The sequence below is a fragment of the Entamoeba histolytica genome, genomic scaffold, assembly GCF_000208925.1.
Source record: "Entamoeba histolytica HM-1:IMSS scf_1104750517803 genomic scaffold, whole genome shotgun sequence".
NCBI lineage: Eukaryota > Evosea > Mastigamoebida > Endamoebidae > Entamoeba > Entamoeba histolytica.
This window is the reverse complement of record NW_001914916.1, coordinates 16287-34272: the sequence shown is the minus strand read 5'-3', so window position 1 is coordinate 34272 and position 17986 is coordinate 16287. Positions and strand designations below refer to the sequence as shown.

Sequence of the window (17986 nt, the reverse complement as noted above, 5' to 3'; positions counted from 1 at the left end):
CATCTCTTTCATTAAAAGCCATTTAAAATTCTATGATTAATTTGAGTGTGAGTGAAAAGAAAAGGAGAAGAAGAAGAATCAAGAAGAGAGTCATGATAAATCTGATTAATAGAAGTACGATTAGAATTAATAGAATGAATTAATGAAATATTAGGAGTGAGTTTAGATTCTTCATGTTTATCATTTTTAATCAAGAAAAGTAGTTGTTCATTAATTTTAGTTGAATTAGAAGGTGGTTTAGTTTTTTGAAAAGAAGCAAATAAAGTATCTATTTCTTTACTTTGTGTTTCTTTCTTTCGTTGATATTCTTTATTCTGTTGTTTCATCCTTTTTTTGATTGTACGTTCTTTAAGATATGTCTTTGTTTTTCCATCAAATACAAATATTGGATAAATCCCTTTTTCTCTACTTTGAATTAATATTTTCATCATTGAAGTATTAACATCTTCTTTCTTCTTCATATATTTAATGATTAACTGTGTTGTATCTATCGCAACTCTTTTCCCTTCAATCTCTTTCTCTTCAATTTCTCTTCCTTTCTCTTTTATTAATTCCCATAATCCTTTTATTCCCATTTCTTTTTTTTCTTTTTTTTCTTTTTTTTAGTTCTTTTATTTCTTTATTTCTTTTTCTCTTTTTGTCAGGTTTTTTTTGAAACTTACATTTCTGAAATTCCACACATATATTTATAAAAGTCAAATTATGAATCATCAGTTATTTTTTGATTATGACGATATATTTGAATATGAAATGTAGTAAATAATGTTATAAAAATGATGTAATCTATTATGAAAGAATAATATTAAAAGAAAATGAAATGAATGATGATGTTAGTAGTACATGAAATTAGAAATAATAATAAAATGCTCATTCATCATAACATAAGAAAACAAAAAAGAGTATATTCATTAACACTAAAGTAAAAATCATACAAGAAGAAAATAAAAAGAAGAAATAAATAGAAGAAGAATGAAAAGACAATAAAAGAAATAAAACAAAAGAAGAAATGATTTTTTCGCAAAACAAAAAGAAAATCTAACTAATAAATAAAACAAAGAAATTAAGTATTAATAGAACTAGCTTCTAGTCTTCCTGCCTCAGGGGAGACTAATACCATCACTTAGTCTTCTTCTTCTTCTAGTAACTCTACGGAGTATGTTTGGTTGTGATAGAAGTTGTATTCCATGACATCCGTCATGTTTTTTATGACAAGGTTTTTTACTTCTTTCTCGATGTCAATGTCAATTTTTAATTCTTTAATTAATTTAATACTTTCTTTATTTATTAATCCAATTATTGAAATTACTACTGGAATTATTCTGACATCTTTTAATTTTTCTATTTTCATTAGCTTATTCTTTAATTCATTATACTTATTTCTTTTCTTCAAATAGGCTCCATTAATATTGTGATAAGCCACAATAGTCATATCAAATAATAGACCAGTTTTATTCTTTTTATCTAATACATATATGTATGGTATTTTGTGATATTGTCCATCACTTTTATGCATTTGTTTGTTAAATCTAACTAATAAATAAAACAAAGAAATTACTTATTTTAATGATGTTTGATGTGAATAATATTCATTAATCAAGGAATAAATGACAATCCTATTTACACTTATTAACTATTTTTTATTACCATATGACTATTTTTTGTGATAATACTATTTTATTAATAAAATTTTCTATCCACTATCAAAATTTAGTTTTTATTAAAAACATTCAACAACAATATGAAGTAATTATAAAAACAAAAAATTTTATTGATTTTCTTTTAAAAATTTACTTAAATTTAAAGAATACTTGGTTGTTGGGTTGAAGGATGGTCATCTTTTTGTTCATTCTTTTTTGTTGGGGGTTCAATATCTATTAATTTTTCTTCTTTCTTCTCTACATTTCCTTCTTCTATGTCAAAACCAGTTTTAGAAACAAGAGCAGCAAATTCTGGACATGTCTTTTTCAATTCTTCAGGAGCTCCAAATCCTAGTACACGTCCTTTTTCTAACATTAAAATCTTATCACAAGTTAAAATAGTATGTAAACGATGAGCAATCATGAACATAGTACTTCCTTTACAATGTGTGAATAATGCGTTGAAAATTCTCTTTTCTGTTTGTAAGTCAACATTAGCAGTAGCTTCATCAAGAACAATAACTTTTGATCTAGATAATAATCCTCTTGCAAGACAAATTAATTGTCGTTCTCCAATAGAGAAATTAGATCCTCCTTCTGCAATTTCAGTCTCAAGACCATTTCCTTTAGAGAAAATATGTTCTCTAATGTTAACATCATCTAATGCTTGAATAAGTTCTTCATCTGTATGTTTTCCAAGAATGTCAAGATTCTTTCTTAATGTTCCTCTGAACAAAACTGGCTCTTGTGGAATAACACATAATCTACTTCTTAATGTTTCAAGAGCAAGAGTAGATGTATCAACACCATCAATAATAATTCTTCCAGAAGTCATTTCGTACAATCTGAATAATGTAACCATAATTGACGATTTACCAGCTCCAGTTCTTCCAACAATACCAACACTTTCTCCAGGATGGACATGAATAGTTAATTCATTGACAGCAGGTGGTAAATCAGGGTTATATGTCATTGTAACATTTTGGAATTGAACATCTCCTGCCTCTGGCCAATTATCTGGAACATGTCCAGTAACAGTTGGATCAGTTTCTTTAATTCCTCTTTCTGATGGTAAAGTCAAATATTCACAAACAGCTTGAATAGCAGTAGATTGGGTTTGAACTTCAACAGATGATTGAATTAATTGATTCAAAATATTATTGAATTGGAACATATAAAGAATAAGTAAAGCAATAAGTGATGGTGAGATACTAGAAATTCTCATTGAACTGAAAATAACAACAGCACCAAGTCCAACACATCCAATTAATTCAACTCTCATTCCAAGCCAACGTTGACAAACATTAGTAGCATAATAAATTTTTTGTTGTTTATTTAATTTTTCTGATAAAATAGAAGTGAAACGGTGATTATTCTTCATGATACGAATAGTGTCTAATCCGAGTAATGTTTCTTGGAATGTATTATATAAAGGACTTCTATAAACCATATCTAATCTTAGTAATTGTTTTGCATATGTCATATACCAATTAAATACATAGAAGAACCAATAAATACTAAGAGCAAAAACACCAAGCATCATATCACATGAAATAGATGTAATAATAACAGTGACAATAGAAAGAGTAACAGAAGAAATAAACTGAGCTAATGACAAATTGATTTTATCATCAATAACAAATAAGTTTTCACTAAATCTATTCAAAATTCTTCCAATTGGTGTTGCTTGGAAGAAAGACATTGGTGAATTAAGAACACGATTTAAGGCATCAAAGTGAAGATTGATAGATGCTCTTCCATTAAATGCTCCAAGAGAGATGAAACGAATAATAATAAATATCAATACAACAAATACAATCAATCCATAAGATCCAACAAGTTCATATCCATTTAACTCTCTAAAGAAAGCAGAATTATTCTTTTTCTCTTCATCAGTCCAAATAACTAACCAGAAGTTAGATCCAATAAGTAAGAATGATGAAATAAAGAAGAATAACATAACAAGAGTAAAGTAAACCCATCCACCATATTTAATATATGTTAACATTGTTCCAAAACCAGCATAAGTTTGTGTATTTTCTTTAGCAATTAATTGAGATGCTTTCATTCCTTTTTTAACTTTTCTTTTCAAAATTCTTTTTCCATGTTCATCACCATGAGATACATTAGCAACATAATTAGAATATAACCTAGAAAATTCACTGTTTTGATTTGCTTTTAATTCTTCAAAAGTACCTTTTTCAATGAAAGTTCCATTTTTCATAACATAAATATAATCACATTCTGGTAAATACTGGAAAGTTTGAGTAATTAAAATACGTGTTTTCTCTGAAAGTACTCCTTTAATACAATTTGTGAAAATGTTTTGTCCAACATTAGCATCAACAGCACTTAAACAATCATCTAATAAATAAATATCTGCATTTTGATAAGTAGCACGTGCTAATGCTAATCTTTGTTTTTGTCCTCCTGATAAATTAGATCCACCAATACCAACTTCCATTTGATCAGCACCAGGGAAATTTTCTAAATCATTTCGTAATTCACAAGCAGCAACAACTTTTTCATATAAATCATTATCATGTTTCTTTCCAAATACTACATTATCATGAACAGTAAGATTTTGAACCCATGCATTTTGAGCTACATATCCAATTTTTCCATTATAAAGTGCCATACCATTTGTTTTGTGTAAATTACCTAATAATGATTTAAAGAATGCAGTTTTACCACATCCAACTTCTCCAATAATTCCAATAAGTTGTCCTTTTTGAGCAGTAAAGTTAATGTCTGAAAGTGCAATTGAATCATTATCTTCCCATGTATAACTAGCATGTTCTACTGCAATAACAGGTGAATCTGGTGAAGCAGGTTCTACTGCAACAATGACATTATCAGCGTCTCTATCTTTTTGATCTTCACCTTTTAATAAAAATTCTTGAATTCTTCTCATTGAAGTAACACCTTGCATAGTATCATTTAATAATTTAGGGAATCTAATAAGAGGAAGTCTCATAATATTAAATAATCCAAGAGTAATAAATGCATCCATTGGCTTAAGAGCTCCAGAATCACCTCCTGCAATTATAGTAATAATACCGTATGTAACAAAACTAACTGAAGGTGGAATAGCCCAAACAATAAAGTTCATACAACTTCTGAATGCAATAACAAATAAAATATGTCTAACTTCCTTCTTTCTTGTTTCGTGTAATTGTCCATGAAGATGAGATTCCCATACCATTACTTTAACTGTTTTAATTGCATTTAAAACTTCTGTTAATAATTTGACACGAGTATCTTTAATAATCATTAACTTTCTCATTTGTCTTACAATAAATCTAGCCAATACAACATTAGCAAAAACAGCAAGGAACATAATAACTAATCCTGCAAATGCAGACCATTGAACTACACAGAATAACCAAACAATAGAAATGATAACTTCTAATGAACATGACCATAACAAATGAACTTGAGAACACATATCATTAACACAATTTGCATCAACTGACATCATATTAAGAATTTGACCATGTGGTGTAGTAGAAAGTGATTTAGCATTCATTGAAAATATTCTTTCATACATAGCCATAATAAGTGTTGATCTCATTTTTTGTCCAACTAATGTAGTAATATAATTAAAGTAATGTCCAGAAACAGATGAAATTACAGCAATAATAGTAACTAATACACCAAATAACATTCCTGCACTTCTACTATATCTCCAGTCTAATTCTTCAGAACTAGCAGATTCAAAAACAGTTGTAGAATATGAAGATCCGTCTTGATATGAATGCCATTGAGATCCCATCCTAATCATAATAGTTTGAGCAACAATTGGAATAAACATAGTAATATCGAAAATAAGTCTAGGGATGATAGCTATTAACATTGCTTTTCCATTTAATTTAAACATAACTCTTAATAATTTAGGTTTTGTTTTTTCTTTTGCTTTTTCCCAAGCAACTTCAAATTGTCTAACAAGATAGTTAGATCTATTTTTTATATCTAATTGATCAATGTCTGAAACATCCATTGTCATTCCTTTTTGATATCCTCTTTTAAATCCTAAAATCTCCTTAATATTAGAAAATGTAATAAAGTCAATGAAATGTTTTACTTTTTCAAAGAAACTTCTTTGTGGTTTAGCACGAGAATCTACAGGTTGGTTATTTCTTAATAATCCTAAAGTATCGTTTTGATATGATTGACTAACTGATGTATTAGACATTGGAGTAAAATGAATTGATGAACCATAAATATCCCCTCCTTCATTATTTTCTTCTTGACTATTAGATCTATCAGCATCCCTTTCTTCTTTATTTGAAGAAACAACTCTTTTATATTCAGGATTAATAAATCTGTTGTCTTGTTTAAATAACATTGAAAATGAAAGAATTAAAGAAGCAACTACTTCAATCCAATAAATGACAATAAAAAGAATATTTATTAAACTAATAAATGTTCTATGTGAATCTGATGAAGTAACAGTTCCAATAAATAATAAATGAATAAACATTTGTCCTAAAATAAATATTTGAACAAATGTTCCAAAGAATACTGATCGTTGTCTTTCAAAATAAAAATCAACCATTACAATTAACCAATCAAGACAAAGAAGGAAATTTGGAATAATTAAATAATAAGCAATTCCTTCTTCTGGATCATAATATTTAATATCTGTTTCTTTATAAATAGTAGAATTCATAAGTCCATAACATAATGGAATAACTGCTCGTGCCAAACAAATCATAAATATTACTACCATTGGAACAATTCGAAAGATAAATAACCAACTAATTGTTTGTGGTACTGTTGTTTTTGGCATAAGTATTACTTTAATTAATCTATAGAATAATGGTCCAAATAATAATAATGTAAATAATGTCATGGCAAAACCAGATAAGTACAATGTTAATTCTTCATGTTCTTCATCAAAGAACTCTGGCGCTTTGTTGTCTGTAAACCATTGGAAAAATGCACTATCTGAGACAGCCATTTATTTTATATTTTCTTAGATATTATTTTTTAGTTTATAATCTAAATTGTCCAATCTCTAAATCTATAATTATTTTTTTCTTTTTCTTTTCTTTTCATTACCATTTACTCTTGTTTTTCTTTATTATTCTCTTCTCGTGGTAACATTTTTTCTCTCTTTTGCTTCTTCTCTCAAGGGTTTATCTGAAAAAATTTTTCTGAACTAATCGACTTTTCCTTGTTATTTTTAGTTATTTTCATTGAAAAGTATTGTTTTTATCATATTTTTATAACTATTCTATAACAAAATAATAATAACAAAAATATTGAAGACATTTAAATTTTTGCTACCTCAGTATAACACAACGCAACTTTTTCTACAAACCAGTCAAAGTCTACTTTTCCTCCATAAGATGGAAATACATTAACATCAACAACTAAAGGATTCCCTTGTTCATTTTCCTTAATAAAGTCAATCCCACATAACTGAACACCTAATGCACAACGAACTTTATAAGCTAAATCACGCATCTCAGCTTCACTTGTCAAATTTAACAAGATTGGGTCTTCTAAAATTTTACTACCAAAACGATTAGCTGAATTTTCAATAATATCTTGTTTATCTATTACCCCTTCAGGCCAACTAAGTATATCTTCTAAATGTTGATTATTAAAATCAACAGATTTTATTCCACATCTATGAACATTTGGTAAAGACGTTCTTGTTTGCCATTTGAGAGTATTTCCAATGCAAAACACTTTTACAATTTTATTATTATGGTTTATATAATGTTGACATAAACAAGGAAAATGAATGTCATCTATTCCTTCTTGTTCTAACACAATCTTCATTTGATGTGCATTAAAAGTACCTTGTGCATTTTCTGGTTTAACAATGAAAGGAAGAATAAGTTGTTTTGATTGAAGTAATTGAATTACCTCTTCTTTTGATTTAACACTAAATGAATTAGGAATAGGAATATTATTTTTAATGAGAAGTGCATTAATTTCTTCTCTACTACTCATCATGTCATGAATTGCACTACTTTCTAAGAATAAAACTTTTGGATGATCTTTTTCATATTTTCTCATTTCATCTGCCATTTTACCTACTGGGTGTGTTCTTTTAGTGATGATGGCATTAGGCTCTTTATCAGGTAATTCAGTTGATAAAGTAACATCAAATATTATATTATTTAATTCAAATTGAGTATGATTTTTTGTAGAAATAAATAAGGTTTTTTGTTTTGATTCAGGAAGCCATATAAATAAAGAAACAGTTTGTTTTGTTGTCATAGAAAGATATAACAAATAAAAGATAAAATTAAAAAGTTATTTGTTAATAAAAATTTAATCAAACATAAAACCTAATTTTCTTGAAGGATAACTGAAGAAGGATAATAAAATTGAGCACAGGTAATTGTTGTCGAGTTAATTGAAAGTGAACGAGCAGACTCCATTAATCCTTCTATTAAGATGTCCATTTCTTCAGTACTTAATGATTGAATTACACAATTTCCAGCTGATGTTTTAATTAATAATTGAAAAGTATTGAGTCTTAGAAAGAGAGTATTTGATAAATCCATTTGAACTTCTTGAATCAGCCGAATATCATAAATTTCTTTATTTATGACTATAGCCTCAATAGAAAAAATCATTAATTGTCCATCCGCACATTGAATTACTCGTGTCTTCTTTTTATTAAATCTATTTATTTGATAAACATAAAACAACCCACCTAAATGAATATATTTCTTTTGAATAAATTGGTCAATTATTGAATTAATGTGTTCTACTTCTACAAATTCCATTCTCTGTCCTTTCTCAAGAGATTTTTTCGTGATAGTATCTTGTCATATACTATTGAATATTTTTGTGTTTTTTCTTTATTAATTAATACATATTTTTTGCTAACGTTTTGTCATTCATTAAAATAAATATATCTCAATTTATTTTGGTTAAATTGAAATTAACAAAACTATATAAAATAAAATATATTAAATTTAATGAGAAAAAAGAAAACATAGAAAATAAGATGAATGGACGACAGAAGAAAAAAAAAAGAAAACTAAAAACAAGATCGTTGAGAAGAATGGACATACCACCAAATTCAAATAATGAGATAGACATAGACGATTTACTAAATGAACCAAATATGACTAGTGCAGATACTATCAGAAAAGAGGCACTTCAAAAAGAAGAAGAAGAAAAACGGATTCAAGAAGAAAAAGAAAAGGCTGAAGAAATAAGACGAGCTGAGGAAGAACAAAAGCAATATGAAGAGGAGCAATATCAAAAACTACTTGAAAATCAACAACAAGAGCAAATAGAAAGAAAAATGAGTAAAGTAGATAAACGTGTTGAAATTACACCTGCATTATTGTTATGCCATTTTAATGTAGAAATTAAAGCAATTTATCCAATTCGTGATGTTATTTATTTTAATAGAAAATCATTAAAATCTAGAGAACATTTATTTAGTTTGATTGATTCAACATCATTTGATATATTAACTACTGACCCATGGTCATCAGTTTATTATACTTCAGAAGATTGGACATTTGCACCAATTTCAAATGAAATGGTTGATGATAATATTCTTCAAGATAGGTATAATATTGAAACCAATCAAAATTCAGTTACATTTCATAAAGAAAGAAGAAATAGTAAAATGCCAATTATTGAAGCAGAAACTGAATTTCCTTTTTATGAAACATATTTTTACAATAAAAGTTTGTTTGATTAAATTTATAATTTCTGTTATACAAAAAATTTAGTAATTAATTTTTATTAGAAACTGTTAAACATTATTTGGATAAAGAAGATTCAATACTTCTTTCTGTAGATGAAAGTAAAAAATATAAAAAAGCTATTTTAAGAACAAGTAAAGAATATGTTAAGTTAGTTATTCCACCTGACACTGATCCAACAAAATATAGAAATATCTTCCCAAGAGGAGCTAAAATCATAAAATATTCAAATATTCCTCAAATTGATGATGAATTATTAACAATTGAACAAAGATCAACAGTAAGAAAATATAAATTTGGAGTTGTTTGTGTTAAACCAGGACAAGATGAAAATGCCATCTTTGGTAATGATGAAATACCAAAACGATTTTATGAATTAATGTTTTTAATTGCTGAAAAAATAAAATTAGAAGGATTTGGTGCTTATAGTGGAGGTTTAGATACTAAGTTTAATGAAACTGGTGAATTTAGTTTCTACACAAAATATTTTAATAATGAAGTTATGTTTCATGTTGCCCCTTTATTACCAACAAGTGATAATGACATCCAAAAATTAGAACGTAAAAGACATATTGGAAATGATATTGTTGTATTAGTTTTCTTAGAAGAAGGAGTTAAACACTTTGATCCAAGGTTATTTACTTCACACTTTAACCACATTTTTGTTATTGTTCAACCAATTAGTAAAGAAGAAGCATACACAACATTAGGTATTGATTTAAAAGAAAGTGACTCACTTAGCTCTAATCCTATTAACACCACACAATCTGATGATGCTCTTAAATGTATTGATCGAATGACTTTAGAAAGTATTGCTAGCTCTAAACAAGTAGTTGGAGGTGATAAAAGTACATTAGATACAAGTGGATTAATTGACCAATTTTGTCGAGTATCTGTTGTAACAAAACCTAGTATATCTCCATTTCCCCCTTATCTTGATAGTGGTGTTTATCGTATGGATTTGAAATTCAGAGATTTTTTGATGCAAAAAATGATTAATGGTGAACGTACTGCTTTACGTTATCCACCTTTTAGGACAAATGCTGAAAACACACGAAGACAACAAATAGCGTGTATAGCTGCAAAGCTTTAATTTATTTGAATATGGTTGATTGTTTTCTTTAATATATTATAACTTTCATTAATAATTGTGTAACTAACAAATAAAAGTATTTTTCATGTTAAACAATAAAGCTAATACTTTATTAAAAGAATTATCTTCTAATTTTTATCATATAAGAATGGATTGTTCAAATGAACGTCTTAATTTAAAGTAATACGTTTCAAAAATTTTCCGTATCATAAAAAGCTTTTCAGAAAAGTATCAAACAAATAATCTTTTTTCTCTTTGAAGTTAAAAGGATGAAAAATAAGTTGAAGAATGCAAGAAGACTATGAGAGAATAATTGAAGAAAAAACCCTAAACTTTTCATCTTAAAAAATTAATGAATGATTTACAATATTCAAAACCGAACATCATTGATAATCAAAAAGAAGAAACCACCGCCGACCATCATAGTGTAGAAATTAATACAGCCCAAACTAACATTAAACCAAAAGTTCTTGGAACAATGAAATTAACAGGAATTCTTTTTATTTCTGTTGTTGGAGGAGCATATGGAGCTGAACCTTTAGTTCAGTCCGTTGGTCCTTTAGTATCTACAATTATCATGATATGTTCTTCTCTATTAGTCATGCTACCTATTTGTTTGATTACAGCAGAACTATCTTCTTGTTTACCATCAAATGGAGGGTTAGTTGATTGGGTGACATCATCAATGTCTCCATATTCTAATTTCTTTACTATGTTTATCACTATTATCTCATTAATTGGTGCTACAATTGACAATGCAGTATATCCTACATTATTTATTGGTTATCTAACAGAAAAAGTACCAAATTTAGAACAATGGGCAATTGTATTAATTAAATTTGGAGTAACATCTGTTGCAACTGTATTAAATGTAATTGGAGTTGATATTATTGGAAAGGTGAGTGTTTTATTTACATTATTTGTGTTGTCTCCATTTGTAATTTTTTGTTGTGTTGGAGTATTTGATTCAAATGCACATTGGGATAATTTAATTGAAACATTACCATTCAAAGAAATGAATTGGTCATTATTAATTTCAGTATTATTTTGGAATATCAATGGAGTAGATGGTTGTGGTAATATTAGTGAAGAAGTCAAAAATGTAGAGAAGACTGTACCACGATCAATGTTCTTGTTAGTTATTATGACAGTATTAACATATATTATTCCATGTTCTGTTGGTACAATTTTAGATGACAATTGGGCTAAATGGCAAGAAGGTTCATTTGTATCTATTAGTGAAAAAATTTCTATTGGATGGATTGCAAAATCACTTCCATGGTTAATGTTTATAGGAGGACTAATATCATCATTAGGATATTTATTAACTTTGTTATGTACAGCTTCAAGACTGTTCCATGGATTTATTCAACTTGACTTCCATAAATTAATAACAAAATATGTTGGACATGTGAATAAAAAATTTAATACCCCTGATGTTTCTATTATTCTCCAAGGAGTTTTAATTTTTATTTTATCTGCTTCAATGAATTTTGATGAATTAGTTGGTGTTGATTCAGCGTTTTATGCAATTAGAGTTTTATTCATTTGTATTGCTTATATCCTTCTTCGTTATAGATACCCTAATCTTCATCGTCCTTATAAATTTGGATGTAACTTAACTTTGGCTGTTTTATATGCAACTCCAACAATTATTTTTTGTGCGGCTTGTTGTATTCTTGGATTATTGTCTTCTACATTAACAGTTATATTAGGAGGAGTATTACTTAATATCGTAATGATTTCCTCAGTAATTTTCTATTGGTTTTATCCCCATGAATTTAAACTCCATGAAAACCTTATTGTTCATATGAAAGGAACTGTTTCTGGTTATGCTGATGAAATCACTAAAATTAAAGAAGAAAATAGGAAATCAGGAACTGTTGCAATTATGGATTCTTCAGCGAGTTATTCAATGACAACAGAAAGTGATAGTAATAATAGTTCTTATCAAGAGCAGTTGAGTATGAGCAGTGACTCAATGAAATAATTGAATCATATTTTTTGTTATATATAATTAAATAATTTCTTTTATTAGGATAAATTTAAAATAAGTTAGAAATAGTAATAGTTTTTATTGAAAAATTATACTAACAGAAAATTAGAACTTAAAAAAGGTGAAAAGAAGAGAAAAAGATTAAAAATTGAGAAAAAAAGAACTAGGAAAAAAGGTTCAATTAAATGAGTGAACAAAAGAAGGTATTAACTGCAGAAGAACAACAAGAATATAAAGAAGCATTCCAATTGTTTGATAAGGATAATGATAATAAGCTTACAGCTGAAGAACTCGGAACAGTTATGCGTGCACTTGGAGCAAATCCAACAAAACAAAAGATTAGTGAAATAGTCAAAGATTATGATAAAGATAATAGTGGTAAATTTGATCAAGAAACATTTTTAACTATTATGTTAGAATATGGACAAGAAGTAGATTCAACCGAAGATATTAAGAAAGCATTTGAAATTTTTGATAAAGAAAAGAATGGCTACATTTCAGCTTCAGAGCTTAAACATGTTTTAACTACTCTTGGAGAAAAACTTACTGAACAAGAGGTAGATGACCTTTTAAAAGAAATTGGAGTTGAAGAAGGGTTGATTAATGTTGATGATTTCGTTAAATTGATTACCAGCAAATAATAAATTCACTTTTTTATCAATACTTTTATTTTTATTATTTTAATAATAAATTTTATTATAATTTATAATAAAATAAATGGATGAAATAAGTTAATTACAAATTTCCTCCATCAATAGACTGTCTTGATGAAGAGGCACTTTCAGATTCTGAGAAATTACTTATTAAGGCAACAGATGCACATGTCCATATCTCTAGTCTTATTGTTTTAAAATTTTCATTAACTGTTAATGGTTCATTTTTGAACGTTGGACAAGTATATGTTTGACCTTCTAATGATCTATTGAATCCTAAACCAGGGAAACCATCACCTCCACCCATAATAAATTTGTCTAAATTTGTCATAATAAAGTAATTGTTTGCTGATGTTGAACTGTATTTCTTAGTATAAGGTTCAATTGTAAAAAGGAAAGACTCTCCTGTACCATAATAATGGCGATGAATTTTAATTGGGTCTGATACATAACCACCAAAAAGTGCACCAGTATCATCTCTGACTAATATAATTAATGGAGAACGTGCTGCACATAAAGAGTATAAATTACTTAAAGAAAAACCATCAGTTTTTGTTGAAAAAAGACAAGTAAAATCCATTATTGCAAATCTGTCTGGTAACATTGATACAAAATCTACATAACTATTAACTGGAATCATATCACTAGGAAGGGTAAGATTTGTCATTCTTTCTTGAATAAAATGAAGGTTTTTATTTTCTGGAGTGTATGGTGTATTTGTAGAATGAACTGATTCCTTAATTGGTAATAAGAAATGGTAATTTGCATAATCAGGAAATGGAAGGTCTAATGTTTGAGCAATCACTCCTGGTGCATCATATTCCAATACTTTAGAAAACGTTGGGATTACTTCTTCACTTCTCTTAGGTGGAGTTGCTGATTGTTCAATTAAAATAAGAACAATTTTTAATGCAAATGGATATCCATACAATAAAAGATGTTCTAGAATCGTTAGGGCAATGAATTTATCTATTGAATCTAATAATGGGATTAACAAATTTGTAAATAGGTTTTCATAAATTGAAACTAATGACACTGTTAAAGAGTCAACATAATCTGGAAATCTCTCTCTTACTAATTCATCAAATGCAATAAAAAAATAATCAAATTGGACAATAGTATATGGATAAAGTCCTCTATAAAGACAATTACATACAAAACAATGAGTAATAACATATGCCTCTAATCCAGAATAATGTTTTACTAATAAATTAAGTAATGGACCAACAAATTGAAGTTTATGTGATTTTAATTTACCAAAAAGGATATTAAATACACTAACAGTGAATCTATGTGCTGGAATATCACTATCACTTGATGTGATTGAATTCCTTTGTAACTCAGTAACACTCATTCTTGGTCTTTCACTTAAACTTTCGATAACATGACTTCCAAATGAACTTGAGGTTTTTCTTTCAAATGCCATAAGGTCTAATGATGTTCTTGTTTTACTATCAATAGATGTTCTTAAATGATCTTCTGGTACGTCATTAATAAAAATATTAATAACATTTCTGTCGTTTTGAGACTTTAACTCATCTCTATTTTCAGTAGTAACTTTATCTTCATTTAAAGAGCCAATTCGTAATTGTACTGGAGAAGTTAACATAAATGAAGTTCTTTTAAACAATGTTGATTTAGATGAAGCAAAAGGGAATACAACTTTAATAACATCTGATACCAATTTTGGATGACACTGCAAACATTCTTTAGTACCACTTAGAATAAGTAAACCTTCTCTTGGATTAACAGTATGAGATATCTCAGATTTAATATTATTAATTAAACTTTTCCATAATGAAAGTACATGAACCAATTGGTCATTTCGTTTTCGATCTCGAGCACGAATCTTTTTTTGATATTGTTTTTCTTTTCCACATTTTGTATAAAGAAAACGAAAATATTTACACCAAAAAATGTTTTCTGGTCTAAACAACTTGGTTAGTGTTTATTCATTAACTTTTTAAGTATTAAAAGAATAAAACAAACATATCATTAGGTACAAATGATGAAAATACATTGTGTACATTTTGATGAGTAACTAATACAACAGCAATATGCATTAATTGGTTATGTGTTAAAGGGGTAAAAGCCTCTAATTAATGTTATATGATTATAGCTCATTGTCTTAATATAATCGAAAAAAAAACAAACGAATCTCCTTTTTTGTTGGATAAGGAATTGATAATATACATTCTTTACTGAAATCATGTAGGACAGGATTTAAAGAATCGAAATCAAGAATAAATTTTGAGTTGGATTTACAGTCAAAATACTGTTTCACATCCATAGTTTAATAAAAAATGATAGTTTATTACTTTTTAGATTAAACAAAATTCACTTTTTTCGTTTTTATCTTTTTTGTTTTATTCTCCTCTTTTTCTATTTCTATTTCCTTCTAATTTTATTACTGTATTTTTAGAAAAAGAGAAGTGTTTTTTTTCATAAAAAAATCGAGTGATTTAAAAAAAAAACCCGTTTTTTTATTTTATTATTACGTCATTTAATTGCTAGAAATGAACTCTATTACACTAATAGAGCATATTGAAGAAACTGAAATAATCACTTCTCAGTATGAAGAAAATCCAATTGAGGATATATCTAATAATTGACCTTTTTTTTTTTTTTTATTATTACGTCATTTAATTTTGAAACACAATCTGGTTTTTCTATTATTATTACGTCAACTCAATCTTTTGATAATTTATATTTTGAGATTACACCAATAAAAAGATATTATTTAGTCATAAGAATAATACTATAACTAAAACTATAAAAAATTAATCTCTTCGGAGGAAAATAAAAGATTTTTTTTTAGATGAAACTACAAATTATTATATTCCTTTAAAGATGTTGAATGCCACCCAAATACAACGAATAATTCCATATGTTTCTCTAACAACAGTGAAACAACTTATTCAAGTAAATAAAAAAGTTAAAATGGCTATAGAAGAAATGAAAGTAATTCCACTGTTTAAAACAGTAAAAAAACAAGGAAAAAATCTCAAAAAAGATTTTTTTGTTATTTCAAAACTATTTCCACAAGCCATTGCAGCTACTATTGATGGAAAAGAAATGACACAACTTGATGATGAAGGACGTGTGGAATGGATTGATGAAGAATATATTATAAAATTTTCACAATTAAGAATTATTAACTTACCTGATGACTATGGAGTTATAATGAATGTTAGAAAACAAATTGTTGGTATAGAAACAAAAATATATTATTATGATGAAATAGACTTTGACTATTTCCCATTATTATATAAACTTTGTTTAGATTTTGATGGAGTTTCATTTGATTTTAGTGAAATGTTTATAAACCGATGTTACAATGTTGAGCTTGTACGCATTAAAGGATTTACTGATTATCAATTACTTATTAATATCTTAAAAAGTGTGTTAATTGGGAATAGAGTAATAATTGAAGTTAATGAAAATATCACAAGAGAAGAAGTTGAAGAGCTTAGCAATCATTGTATTGTTACTTTAAAAACTTTTAAAAATTTTAAAACTAATGAAATAAGCAATAAGATTATTGTGTTAGATGGAAGATATTATGATGAAATAGAAAATGATAAAAATTGCTTAGGGGAAATAAATGAAGATTTAATGTATTTAATTAGTGATTCAAATGAACTGGAAGACTTGACTGTAGAAGGTGTTTCATTAAGTAAATAGATGTTCATTGTTATTAATTGCTTATTTTTAGTTATCTATTTTTGTTTATCTTATTAATATCCTTTTCCAATACAAGAAATACAACAAATTTTAATGCATTGGTGATTGTGTAAATCCTTTGTGTATTGTAAAGAAAAGCAAACAAGTTATAAGATCTAAGGTTATACTATAGAAGAATGAATGTCAATATCAATAAATGGTATAACAATAACAATAATAATGATATACTAAGGAAAAATGGATTAGAAGATGAAAGACACAAAGAAAAACAAATAAAAAAACAAGGTAAATACAATAATAATAAAGATTACACAAATAACAAATATAAATGGCTAACAATAAATGAGATACAAGAAAGAATAAAAAGAATAACAATGGAATGGAATAAAGGAGAATATAAAGAAATACTCAAAAAGTAGGAAGGTAAAAGGAAAAGATGGTATAACATTCTTCAAGAAGTACATTCAATCAAAATGAAGAAGATAATTGAAGAATCAAAGAGGAGTTTAAAGAAAAAAACAAAGGACATTGAAGAAAAGACATTAAAACAAATGAAGAAGAAATTAAAAACAAAAGTCTAAATAAAGAAATGAATGAAAGATGTAAAATTGCAAGAATAAAAAATAACAAACAAAGTATATTGAAAGTACAAGAATAAATATAACAAAAGAAACGAAATAGACATTTAATTGAAGTATTGTATTGTTTTGCAATTAATTGATTAAATAAGAAATTATATAAGAAAATAAGAAATGAACAAATAGAAAGCATTATAAAAGCAATAAATATCAATGTCAATAATGAAAATGAATATATTAAATATATTAAAATATCACATAAAATAAAAGAAAATACTAAACAATACATTAAAGTGAAAGTAAATGATATAATAGAAAGAAGAGTAGAATGTAATTCAATAATAAAGAAAAAACATATTAAAGAATAATTCTACAGAAATTGATGAAGAATATCTTAACACTCTCATCAATAAAGTAAAAGAAATGAAAATAGAAAAATGTTCAAACATTAATTACTACTTTCAAAGAAAAGAGGTTGACCGATTAATAAATGAAATTAATAATAGATGGATATTGTCAGGAAGCAGAATGCATTATCTACAAGATGATATGAAGATGATTTCAATGGTTATGCACCTCTATCTCCAAAATAAAATAATAGGAGATAAATTTGATGAAATAAAAGAAATCCTAAAGAAAATCAATAGACTAGAA

General features: G+C 27.0%; 9 protein-coding genes across 9 annotated transcripts, besides 4 other annotated features; 4 read left to right on the top strand and 5 right to left on the bottom strand.

Moving 5' to 3' along the window:
- Positions 1–11: 11 nt before the first annotated feature.
- On the bottom strand, positions 12–575 carry EHI_100330 (uncharacterized protein; the record flags this gene model as incomplete). The annotated part of the gene is made up of 1 exon (XM_001913627.1): positions 12–575. One exon carries the CDS (start codon positions 573–575, stop codon positions 12–14), a length of 564 nt encoding a protein of 187 aa, XP_001913662.1.
- Positions 576–1058: 483 nt separating this feature from the next.
- Positions 1059–1522: a repeat region.
- A 275-nt stretch (positions 1523–1797) lies between these two features.
- Positions 1798–6600, bottom strand: EHI_100320 (multidrug resistance protein, putative; the record flags this gene model as incomplete). Its single annotated transcript, XM_646610.2, has 1 exon — positions 1798–6600. The coding sequence occupies one exon, from the start codon at positions 6598–6600 to the stop codon at positions 1798–1800; it is 4803 nt and encodes a 1600-aa protein (XP_651702.2).
- Positions 6601–6914: 314 nt separating this feature from the next.
- On the bottom strand, positions 6915–7874 carry EHI_100310 (inositol 1,3,4-trisphosphate 5/6-kinase; the record flags this gene model as incomplete). Its single annotated transcript, XM_646612.1, has 1 exon — positions 6915–7874. The coding sequence occupies one exon, from the start codon at positions 7872–7874 to the stop codon at positions 6915–6917; it is 960 nt and encodes a 319-aa protein (XP_651704.1).
- Positions 7875–7945: 71 nt separating this feature from the next.
- EHI_100300 (uncharacterized protein) lies at positions 7946–8389 on the bottom strand (the record flags this gene model as incomplete). The annotated part of the gene is made up of 1 exon (XM_646613.1): positions 7946–8389. The coding sequence occupies one exon, from the start codon at positions 8387–8389 to the stop codon at positions 7946–7948; it is 444 nt and encodes a 147-aa protein (XP_651705.1).
- Positions 8390–8670: 281 nt separating this feature from the next.
- EHI_100290 (Rap/Ran GTPase-activating protein, putative) lies at positions 8671–10421 on the top strand (the record flags this gene model as incomplete). The annotated part of the gene is made up of 2 exons (XM_646614.1): positions 8671–9310; positions 9373–10421. 2 exons carry the CDS (start codon positions 8671–8673, stop codon positions 10419–10421), a joined length of 1689 nt encoding a protein of 562 aa, XP_651706.1.
- Positions 10422–10773: 352 nt separating this feature from the next.
- EHI_100280 (amino acid-polyamine transporter, putative) lies at positions 10774–12411 on the top strand (the record flags this gene model as incomplete). Its single annotated transcript, XM_646615.1, has 1 exon — positions 10774–12411. One exon carries the CDS (start codon positions 10774–10776, stop codon positions 12409–12411), a length of 1638 nt encoding a protein of 545 aa, XP_651707.1.
- Positions 12412–12602: 191 nt separating this feature from the next.
- On the top strand, positions 12603–13058 carry EHI_100270 (calmodulin, putative; the record flags this gene model as incomplete). The annotated part of the gene is made up of 1 exon (XM_646616.1): positions 12603–13058. One exon carries the CDS (start codon positions 12603–12605, stop codon positions 13056–13058), a length of 456 nt encoding a protein of 151 aa, XP_651708.1.
- A 94-nt stretch (positions 13059–13152) lies between these two features.
- EHI_100260 (uncharacterized protein) lies at positions 13153–15360 on the bottom strand (the record flags this gene model as incomplete). Its single annotated transcript, XM_646617.2, has 3 exons — positions 13153–14998; positions 15060–15165; positions 15225–15360. 3 exons carry the CDS (start codon positions 15358–15360, stop codon positions 13153–13155), a joined length of 2088 nt encoding a protein of 695 aa, XP_651709.2.
- A 218-nt stretch (positions 15361–15578) lies between these two features.
- Positions 15579–15697: a repeat region.
- Positions 15698–15920: 223 nt separating this feature from the next.
- EHI_100250 (uncharacterized protein) lies at positions 15921–16754 on the top strand (the record flags this gene model as incomplete). The annotated part of the gene is made up of 1 exon (XM_646618.1): positions 15921–16754. The coding sequence occupies one exon, from the start codon at positions 15921–15923 to the stop codon at positions 16752–16754; it is 834 nt and encodes a 277-aa protein (XP_651710.1).
- A 58-nt stretch (positions 16755–16812) lies between these two features.
- Positions 16813–17431: a repeat region.
- Positions 17403–17986: a repeat region.